Source organism: Gymnoscopelus braueri (assembly GCF_963280865.1).
Source record: "Gymnoscopelus braueri genome assembly, chromosome: 3".
Taxonomy (NCBI): Eukaryota; Metazoa; Chordata; class Actinopteri; order Myctophiformes; family Myctophidae; genus Gymnoscopelus; species Gymnoscopelus braueri.
In genome coordinates this window covers 17359007-17370915 of record NC_137612.1, presented here as the reverse complement: position 1 = coordinate 17370915, position 11909 = coordinate 17359007, and the positions used below count along the sequence as shown (strand labels likewise).

General features: G+C 40.1%; 1 protein-coding gene across 4 annotated transcripts in view; it reads right to left on the bottom strand.

The window, feature by feature from the left end:
* Nucleotides 1-7973: 7973 nt before the first annotated feature.
* arhgap46a (Rho GTPase activating protein 46a) overlaps nt 7974-11909 on the bottom strand; it is a 40209-nt gene continuing 36273 nt past the window's right edge. For all 4 annotated transcript variants that reach the window (XM_080425245.1, XM_080425246.1, XM_080425247.1 and 1 more), the window contains 3 exons: nt 11373-11464; nt 10506-10675; nt 7974-10092 (listed from right to left, as the gene is read on the bottom strand). In XM_080425245.1, coding sequence (XP_080281371.1) covers nt 9898-10092; nt 10506-10675; nt 11373-11464 — 457 coding nt within the window. In that variant the 3' untranslated portion in view covers nt 7974-9897. The remainder of the gene's footprint in view (nt 10093-10505; nt 10676-11372; nt 11465-11909) is intronic.

The following is an 11909-nucleotide window of genomic DNA, read 5'->3' as shown; positions in this document are numbered from 1 at the left end:
CTTTTTCATGTCAAGGACCCCCAAATTGACACTTATTAGCCCACGGACCCCCATTTGAAAAGAAAAGCCAGGGACCCCCGTAAGAGAAGATTTTTACGGCTCTAGCAGTGATTCTCAATCATTGTAATTTAAGGACCCCCCCCAGTTTGACATGCATTAGGCTACGGACCCCCATTTAATGGCATTTCTATCTCTGGGACCCCAATTCATATTGTAAAATCAATGTTAATTTAACTCCGAGAGTGTACAAATGGAACCAAATGGTTCCATTTGTACACTCTCAGAGTTACAGACCCATAAGGGTCCATTTGGTTACTATAAATCATTTAGCTGGGGACCCCCTGGTATCCCCTCAAGTACCCCTGGGGGTCCCCGGACCTCACTTTGAGAACCAATGATAAAGAGTACTATCAATGGTACAGGTAATTGCAGTGGTGTAAGGTAACTAAGTACATTTACTCAAGTACTGTACTTAAATAACATCTTGAGGTATTTTTGCTTTACTGGAGTATTTCCAATTTTCGATACTTTTACTTCTACTCCACTACATCTCAAGGCAAATATTGTAGGCCTACTTTTACTCCACTACAATTATTTGAAAACTTTACTTCACTAGTTACTTTGTAGATTTTGATTATTATTACAACTACAAGACATACATTAACCACTTTAATAGCCATATGTTGGCGCAGCAGCCATACCAGCAAAGGTCTAGATAGCCTTGGAGTAGTACGGAGGAATAAAAGACGCCACACACTTGCATGTAGTTCACATGACACTGACTGAATCTCACGAGTGAGCAAGCCGTGATCTCTTTATTAGCACCAGCTGTGTTAGTACAACCCCTACTGATTGTGATTGACAGATGATAATGATATGACGTCAGCATAAGAGCATTCAAGATATCAATGGTTCACAACAGTTTAACACCCCCACTTGATCTTATTCTGACAAAACCTTTTGACATACATTTACAACTCTTTTTTTTTTCTTTTCAATTTCATTTTAACCTTCAACACCAAAAATAAAATACATAAACTTTTCAATCATGACCTTTGTTACAGGTTTGGTTAACATATCAGCAACCATTTCTGTTGTTGGACAGTATTCGATAATAATGTTTCCATCACTAACTGCAGATCGAACAAAATGATATTTGATGTCAACATGTTTACACCTTTGACGACATACAGGATTCTTTGATAAAGCAATTGCCCCTTGGTTGTCCTCAAAGATTGTTACTGGTGCATAATCATTTCCATTGTCCATTCCTTTTAATAACTGCACAAGATAAAAACTTTCCTGTGTAGCAGCTGCCAATGCCATATATTCTGCTTCACATGTGGATAAAGCAACTGTAGGCTGTTTCTTAGACTTCCAGGAAATAACAGGTCCTGTCTGACATAGACTAAAACAGTACCCAGTTGTGCTCCGTCTGTCATTTTGATCTGCTGCCCAATCAGCGTCACAATATGCAACAAGTTTTAGTTTTGAATCACTTCTCTTGTAACACAACTCCTGGTCTACAGTTCCCTTCAAGTATCTTAACACATGTTTTGCTGTTACCATATGCTGTTCTTTTGGTTCGGATAAGTGTTGAGACAACTTACTGACAATAAAACTTAGATCAGGTCTAGTACATGTCATTACATAGATCAAGCTGCCTACCACTTCACGATACCTCTTTTGATCAACAGATTCACCTTCATTGTCAAATTTTAGTTTATACTCACATGGAGTCGATCTTGCCTTGCAGTCAGACATGTCAAACCGTTGCAAAATTTTCATGATGTACCTTTTCTGGTTCATCTTTATTTCACCATCTGTCTGTGTGAAATCAATGCCTAGAAAGTTCTTAAGTTTGCCAAGATCTTTCATCTTAAATTTGGCTCCCAAAATTTCTTTTACATTTTTGATTGTTTGACTGTTGCTTCCTGCAATGATAAGATCATCAACCCAGATTATCAAAATAATCTGTTCACCTTTAGATGTTAGTTTATTGTAAACACAATGGTCAGCCGGATTTTGAATAAAATCATTTTCACTTAGAAAATCATGGAGCATTTTATTCCAATTCCGTCCTGATTGTTTCAGACCATACAGTGATTTGTTAAGTTTACAGACCAGTTTCTCCCCCTTCTCTGACTTAACCTCAAATCCTTCAGGTTGTTCCATATACAACTCGCAATCTATCGGAGCATGTAAATATGCTGTTTTAACATCCATTTGATGCAACTCTAAATCGTGTTGTACTGCGATTTGCATTAAACTACGTACAGATGTCATATTTGCAGTTGGAGAAAAGGTTTCCTTATAATCAATACCAGAAATTTGACTATAGCCTTTTGCTACATACCTGGCTTTGCATGTTTTTACTGGGTTCTCTTTCACTGTGTAAACCCATCTGCCCCCCACTGCATGTTTACCTTCTGGCAGTGTGGTCAGAGTAAATGTGTCATTTTCTCTCAGTGAATCAATTTCCTCCTCCATAGCTTTAGCCCATAATTGAGAATTTGGTGATGCCATAGCCTCCTGCACTGTTTGGGGCACATCACAAATAACTCTGTAACAATAATCAAGGGTTAGCTCTTCTTGGTGATCAGATTTTACTTTACACTCATAATCCTTTAAATATTGAGGAGTTTTCCTTTCCCTTTGTGGATAAGATGTACTCTGGCTACTTTGGCCTTCACCTGTCTGAATGTTATCACAAATCTCAGTCTCATTTTCCTGTGACTCTTTTGGGATTACATTTGCCTTTACAATTTTTGGTAGGTGGTTTACAGCTCTCCTTATACTGAAATCTTCATCACATGTTTCCTGCTCTGTTTGAGTCTGACTCTCAATTACACTCTTGGTGATGAATTTGACCAACCTATTTTTGAGTACTTTTCCTGTGTCAGGATAAAACACCAAATAAGCAGGGCTGTTCTTATCATACCCTACAAAAATACCCTTTTCACATCTTGAATCCAACTTTTTCTTGTCTTGCTTGTAAGCATAGCATGGGGACCCAAATGTTCTCATTTTTGAAAGATTAGGCTTCTTTCCTGTCAAAATATAGTATGGAGTCTGTCCTACACGTCTGTTGAAACACCTATTTCGAATGACAGCAGCAGTCATAACTGCATATGTCCACAACTCTTTTGGTAGGTTACTCTCAATTAGCATGCATCTTGCCATTTCAAACAATGTTCTCCAATTTCTCTCAGCTGTCCCATTCTGATGGGGTGAATAAGGAGCTGAGGTCTCATGTCTGATGGCATTCTTACTTAGCAATGATTGAAATTGACCAGAAGTATATTCTGTACCATTATCCGATCTAATGCATTTGATTTTGCCATAAGGTGAAACGTCAGCAATGTACTTCTCAGTAGCCTTGACTGTGTCACTCTTTGATTTCAGAAAATAAACAAAAACTGCTCCTGAATAGTCATCAGTAAATGCTATTGTGTATCTGAACCCATCTTTAGCAGTAGGATCTATAGGTCCAGACAAATCTGTGTGTACAAGTTGCAGTGCAGCCTTTGCCCTTTCATCTGGCTCTCTGCTCCTGCTCTGAGCAAATTTACCTTTTGTGCACACTTCACATGTCAAATTAGATGTATCAGTTTTGCCTTTAATTGCCATACCCTCAGTGACATTTTGCAATTTTAACACATCTTCGTAGTTACAGTGACCTAGAATTTCGTGCCAAGTTTTGATATCAAAACACCCATGACATTCATCAACATTCTCATCATTAACTGTGTTTAAATAAAACAATCTATCGTACACCTTAATGTCAAATGTCGTACCGTTCTCGTGAATGAGCTTGTTCTGTCCTTCTTTGAATACGACTGTGGCTCCCTTGGTTGTCGCTGCTTTGACCGAGAAAATGTCTTGGGGAAAGGATGGGACGTACAGCGCCCCCGTCAGCATCGTCTCCACCTCTCGACCCGTATTGTCTTTCAGCCAAACTTTTGCAGCACCTCTCTTCAGCGCTATGCCAGAGGCCCTCACTCCATCAGCCAACTCCAGGACATGTTTTCGTGGCTCGAAACTCTCGTCAAAGTCCTTGAATTTGTTCATGTCGGTCACTATGTGCGATGTAGCACCGGTGTCGACCATAAGCCCCCTCTGCTTCAGTCCACCGCCCGGCCGGGTCGCTGTCCACCTGGCGTACCTTGAAGGCGAATGTGTGGTGGTGGTCGTCGTTGCGGTCCTCTTCATCCATGGCCTGTTTCACGTTGTCTCGTCGTCCTCTCCGCCTGCAGTTTGCATCACTGTGCGTGGAACTCCTGCAAAAACTGCACCACTGTCTCTGTTGTTCCCTGTGACCAGCAGCCTGAGCCTTGCACTCACGGGCCTTGTGGCCCTTCTGGCCGCAGCTATAACAGGACAGCAGCTTCACATTAAAGTCTTTGCCTCTTACTTTCATCACGCTGTCGTCAACTGAGCTTCCACTGAACTTCTCAGTGCTCTCGTAGCTCCTCAGCTTCGTCTTGAACTCGGCGAAGGTGATCTTCTCGTCACTTTGTGTAGTGTGGATGGAAAATGGCTTAAATGACTCTGGCAGCCCCTTCAGAATCATAGCTATCAATAAACCGTCACTCAAAATCTCTTCTGCATTTCTCAGTGCTGTGATGGCAGTCTCTGCTCGAATAATATAGTCTGTGATGCTCTCATTAGCAGATTTCTGGAGAGACGTAAGCTCTGTATACAAGCTGATCACACGCGGTTTTCCTTTACCTGCGTAGTGATCCCTCAGAATCTTCAACGCCTTTCTCCCATCATCCGCTGCATCTCTCATGATCAGAGACAGACTTTTATCGTCCAACAATTGAATAAGTTCAGCGTAGACTTCTTCATTTTTATCAACGTCTTCTGCGGCTCTTATCGCGGCCTCTTCTGCATCCTCTTCGTCCCCGCCGTTGTCAGGCTCGGGCGCTTTCAATATGGTGCTCTTCAGGCCTTGTAGACGCAGGTGGCCAAGAAACTTTGTTTCCCACAACTCGTAGTTTTTCTCATCTCCGTCAAAGCACAAACGATTCCATCGGCTTCCAAAATCCTTTCTGGGCCCATAACCTGTTGGCGCAGCAGCCATACCAGCAAAGGTCTAGATAGCCTTGGAGTAGTACGGAGGAATAAAAGACGCCACACACTTGCATGTAGTTCACATGACACTGACTGAATCTCACGAGTGAGCAAGCCGTGATCTCTTTATTAGCACCAGCTGTGTTAGTACAACCCCTACTGATTGTGATTGACAGATGATAATGATATGACGTCAGCATAAGAGCATTCAAGATATCAATGGTTCACAACAGTTTAACACCATACATTTCGGTCGGTTGATACTTTTACTTAAGTATAAAGTGTGAGTACTTTTCCCACCACTGGTAATTGTCTACTGTAATATCGCACACCGACCTGCTTTTGTATTATTATTATTTTTTACCTAATTCTAGAGCCTTAAACTAGCCTATAGAAATGTATTGTTTGCATACTTTTGACATATCATATAATTAATCATGCTTTCCCCTCATGGTCCTGTATGAGAGAGAGAGAGAGGCTGCTTGGTACAAAATTAGTTTTCGCAAATAAAACATCTATCTATCTATTAATGTGAATATAGATATCCCAGATGCTACTAGAAGATGTGTTTATTGTGACCCAAGAATAAAATGTTGAAACACACAGATTATAGCTTTGTACTACGTTATGAGGTTGTTTCTAGTACTCCACTTTACCTCACTGTGTGCACAGCGCCATCTACCGTCTGTCTAGTGCAACTGTTGTTTACAGTCAACTGTTCTAGGCTCTTATCTGCGACCAAAATATGCAACCTTGGACAGACATGATTCATGAACAGTTACGTAGCAAAGCATGATGGCTTAACTGTGGCAGCTTTGTAGTGTGCTACCATAGACTGTAAAATATAGCGTGATACCGTATCACTGATACAGATATGTTCATTAATGTTTCCTCTTAGAGTAGATCATATTGGCAGATGCTAGCTGTAGAATACAACTCTCGTAGACGTATTTATGATTCTGACGTTTTCAATCTACAAGAGTTGTAGGGTTCACCCCCCATGGACACATGGACTTTCAGCACTATACCCCGTAGACACTCCAAACATGTAAAAATTGCAAATAAAGGTACTTACCCCCACGTTCCAAATGTTAACTCTCGCTACGGGGTAGTAGTTTAATGTAATAATCCACATCTTTCAATAAAGAAGTGTTTTAATGCCGTCTGTGGGCGATTCTGTCGGAAGTTCCCAATGGGCGGTAGTGACGCGCCCATCTGGTGAAACCCGGAATTACACTCAATGTAAACAGGAAGTAAACGAGGGTGAAAAAATGGCGTTCGGCCACGGACGGCATTAAAACACTTCTTTATTGAAAGATATGGATTATTACATTAAACTACTACCCCGTAGCGAGAGTTAACATTTGGGGCGTGTGGTTAAGCACCTTTATTTTCAATTTGTACATGTTTGGAGTGTCTACGGGGTATAGTGCTGAAAGTCCCTTTATCCATGGGGGGTGAACCCTACAACTCTCGTAGATTGAAAACGTCAGAATCATAAATACGTCTACGAGAGTTGTATTCTACAGCTAGGCAGATGCCATGCCCTGCCTGTGTCAGCAATGATGCAATCTGGGAACCCATGATTAGCAATGATGAAATCATTAAGCACAAGAACTGTACGCTTGACATCTAATTAATATGTGAGATCTATCATGTGGAGGAGGTGAGAAGGTCCGGAAGTAAAGTAAGGGTATATACTGTCAAACAAAGTATGTCTTCAGAAGTTGTGAATAATAAGGCTTTCTCTACAAGTCTCCGGTTAAGATGGATGCAAGAGGAGTCAAAATTGGCCTAAGAAACTAAACTAAAGGGGCTATGTTTAGGCAAGGCATTTTAAGTTTAGCCACAAAGCCATAACTGTTGTAGTGATGTCTACTCAGTAGTACTGTGTGTTTTATAATTTATACTTATAATTTATCATGTCTGTCTCTGTCCGTGTATACCGGTATTACTCTGTCCATGAGTATGTCCACCAGAGGGTGCTGAAAATGCCAAAACAAACTTGTTTATGTTATATGAATCTTTCATTAGTCATTATTTAAAAAGAAAGGATATCTGTTGATTGTACACTAAAATGTTTGGAGAGTTAAATAGACTAGAACAGGCTTTTGTTTGTGTTTATGAATTGCCTATTAGATTGTAGCTTCCATTTATGACACTCTCATGAATCAAATTATTTCCCTAAAATGTTAAGGTATGATGTTGTCTATGTTTAAAAAATGTCAGGGTCTCCAACATTTCAACAATTTTATGTGTAGTATAATATGGTAAAATAGCTTCATTAACTGCAGTTTCTGACTCAATTCATACTAAAACCATTTTTTTTACCAATCAAAAAACTGTTTTATGATGTTGAATAACTCGCCATGTAAAATGTATTCTAAAATAACATGTATTGTGTGTACTAATGGTCGGCGATCATATTCCCAGAGGTCGGGTTGGGCAATATATTGATATTATGTCAATATCATATGAGACTAGCAATATGGCAAGTGTGGTCTTTTCCTGGTTCACTGAAGCTCAATGTTATGCTTTCAAAATCTTTTAAAAATAGCAGATATTGCAGATTTGACCTACAGTGACAGTATTTTAGGATAGGATCTTCAAGGTGATTCTACCTGAGATTGAAAATGTCATGGTTTCTTTTCTTTTTTAGGCCCCATAGTAGTCTGTCCACAGTCTGTCCATCCACAAATTGTATTCTTATTGAGAGGGTGGCACAGTTGTAGTTGTTTTTAATCTTCAATCTTTAAAAAAATCTTGTAAATATACATTTATGATAATGCATAATATTTTCCGTAGAATTAATCTGACGTCATCTTAATGGATGTGCCATCTTGGCCACATTTCAATTCAACACATAGATCGTTTTAGACAGAAATAGCCAATCAATCTACAATTGAACAAACCTTTATTTATGGACAATCATTCCATACTATAACAAGGGGGTATGCAAACATACATATACACACACATGAATAGTGGTTTGAATCAGATCTATCTCTCTAGGCAGACGCTCACAGCAGGTAAATTAACTAATTACAAAAAACACTTGTCTTTTTTTTTACTTGTCATTTCACAGACACAAAGCTTCACTTTTACTTTGGATCATTAGAATACACTCATTAGGATACATTATTTACAAACAGATTTTATTTACATTGGCAAAGCCATAGAGGAAACTGAAAGCCTTATCTACATTCTGAGAGTGCTTGACAGTTGAACAATGCTCCATCCTCATTATGGGAGCCTGTGTTAGTTATCTTCTAATGCTCAGTCTGCAGGGAAGGCCAAGTATAGTTATCGCATCCAACACCCGTTTTATTTTTACACCTGAGCCAGAAAGAAGTACAGACCGCAACAAAAATAAGAGAAGGTAATCTCAGTTTGGGATATTACATACAGATAAGAGAGGGAAAGGCTGTCATCAGTGGCATAACCAGCACCCATGTAACTACTACATACAGACCACACAGACTGTAATTTTATCACCCTCGGCTGGCTTCAGTTTAGTGTTGAGAGTTGTCAAATCAAAGCCCTTCTCATGTTTATTTTGTGTCTGATCTCAGCACTGAAAAAAGCTTTCGACGCAATCTCAAAACACATCCGTTTGTGCTTTGAAATGTCGGCTCTGTACAGTTTACCAAAATATTCATGGCAGGCAGTACTACCCTCAAAGCTAATTTATACTGCATCAAACTACAAAAATGACATTAACCACATTAACCCTAGCGTCCCTATTTATGTCTTTATAGGTAAAAACCTTTAAAAAATCCAAAGAATTTCCAAAAAGATTGAAGAAGTAAAAAACAAAAACAATCAAATGTAAAAAAAATAACAGATAAACAAGATCACGTCACATTGCAACTTGTGAGCTTGTAGATGGCTATTTTCGCAATTTGTTGTACAGCAGAGTGTATAGGGCTTAAGTTCGGTTTTATGTTGACGCATTTTGTGTATTTTCAGTTGAAAATACTTTTTTGTCATATGATGTTGTTCGACAAAGTATAAATTAGCCCTTATGCCATGAAATTAACATGAGGAGAATGTGACAGCCAGGATCCTACCATTACAACCACTAACAACGTCACTGGCAAGCAGATGAATAAGACATTACAATATATTTGTCATACTCATCATTTTAAACATTTCTGTACATAATAAACAAAAGGCTGTGTCTTTTATCCCTCTCGCACAAACACACTTGTATGAAACCAGACAGCCAGAGAAAAAGCCAAGCATCAACATTCTATTAGTAGATATAAATAAGGCAGCGGACTGCACTCTTTTATCGGATACAGTTTCCTTGTTCATCTTGTGAACATGTCAGAATCTTTACACATCACGGTTTGCAAATGAAATTGTAGCACTTTGTATTCAGTGAGAATAACGGAGAAGTAATTTTTCTCATGCTGTTAAAAAAATACAGTAATTAAAAGGAACTCTAGTCCAAAGAACATGATTAGAGTTGCCATGAGTCGCGTTGTCTCTGGCAAAACCATCCATCAATGTGGATTTGGTATCACAAAAGTACAATACCCTTAAGGTGATGGGTATTGACCTACGGTATGAAAGCAGGACAGCCCATTGGATCAATTTCCAAACGATTGTGTTATGCATTGTACAACATGGTTAGACAAGGACATCTTATCTTCATGTGAGTCCCACTTCTGTTGTCTCACCCTCAACATTTCCAGTGTGCTTTTGAAAGAGACCAAGTACATGTGTATGACTGTAGAAGTCCTTTGAACCTGTGGAACTGTATAGACACTGGAACGGATTCCAGCAAATAAGTTAGGCCTCTGCGAATTGATCCGTCTACACAACCCCCTCTATGAAGCTGGTGTCCAGGTGGACAATGAGCATTCTGAGAAAGGACATCTCCTTGCGTGTGTTCTCGAAGATGATCCGTGGGTCATCAGATTGACAGCGGAGGCAGTTGGGGGCCATCACCATAGCCAGGTTGTTGACGTCCATCTTAGTGACAGACACGTTGGCAGGCTGAGCAAACACCTAGAATGTGTAGAGGAAGAGAACGAGCAGTGAGTTAAGAGACCACAAATTGACCTTTGAGCTAAACTGGGTCATGTTCAGTTTGTCCTTAGATATAAGATTGTATATATAGGTCATAAGCACCCTACTTCCGTGTTCAGCAACCTACTTTACTGGGGGAGTGGGACCCAATGACGCTGATTACTATTTATACAGGGACCTGCACATCGTGCAGAACACGTCACAGAGGTTCTCTGTGGAACGATTACTTCCTCTTCTGTGTTTGACACAGAAGTACAGCATTGCTAGTATGAATGGAAATGACCATACTACACCATTCTATTTCTACGCAACGCACATTATGTTCCCAGCATGGAATGTACTAGAAAATATTTCTGTTGCATTTAGCAGCATTCCAGTGGGTTTAGGGTTACCTGCAGAAAGTGAATGAAGTAGCACAGCACCAGCCTGTTGAGCTCGGGCAGAGATTGCACCACGGCGATGGCTTCCACCGGGTCGTCATAGTTGGTGACACACTGCAGGTAGAAGTTCATGGGGATGAGAGGCTCCTCCAGCTCTCGGTACCACAGCTTCATTAGCGAGGCTGAATGAGACACATAGGCCACATAGGTTAACACACCGACACAAAGATCATTTTCTTTTATTTCCATCTTTCCCCATTTTATTTGTAATGTGTAAACTCAAATTCCCTATATCCCTTAAACTAAAACTAACCCTAACCACACCTAAATGCCTAACCTGAATCTTTTCATAATTGTAGATTTTTTTTTTAAATTAATGTTATTATAATCATATTTACCTTTTTTTCTCTCTCTCTCTCTCTTTAATTTTCCCCCTAATTTTGTTATCATGCCATTTCCCAATCCCCCCCCCCCATGACTATTATCCCTGTCACTGCTGAACCACAGTCGGTCTTAAGAAGGGTGGAGACAACTACGTTTCTCCTCTGATATTAATTGATGATTTCACTACCATGATGAATTCGCTAGCCTGAAGAAAAAAAAAATTCAACCATAAAAATGACCTTATCTTTATGGAAACCCGAGCAATGTCCCTATGAGGTCGATTTCTTTCTTGTTTACTAGCATGGGTACTTTTCATCTCCCCCCACCCACCCACCCACACACACACACACACACACACACACACACACACACACACACACACACACACACACACACACACACACACACACACACACACACACACACACACACACACACACACACACACACACACACACACGTTCAAATCATAGAAGAGGGTAGAGCCTGTCTCACCAGGAACATTGGGGTCTGACAGGTTCTCTGGGATCCTCCACTGGTCCACTTGCAGCTTCAATGCATTCACTTCATCAATGTCTCCAGGCACCCTGAGGATCATACACAGAAGAATAGTTACAGTACATGCGTTGGCCAGAAGGGGGAACCCTACTCCCAGTGTTCCAAATGATCCACGCTTTGTGGCGAGTCTATCATTCATGCCCACCCAACAGGGTCCAAATGTGCGTGGTGACTTTGGAAATATACTGTTCTCTTGTTGGTTTGTTCTTTGCAGCCAAAACAACAACAGAATAAAGTAAATATATATCAGTCGTGAATCGTGATGATAAAACAACACACTGTTCAGGCAGGCACATATCCAAGTGGGAGTTAAAGTTTCACAGGGAGATAAGATGTTTGATGAACAGAGACAGAGGGTCAAAAACAAATGAAAATCTCCCAGAATTAAAGGAACCAGTAGAACCCTTTGTGCAAACAAATTGTTCAACATGTGCACGTGAAGACACAAGCAATGCAAAGCAAAGCTTGTGTTTT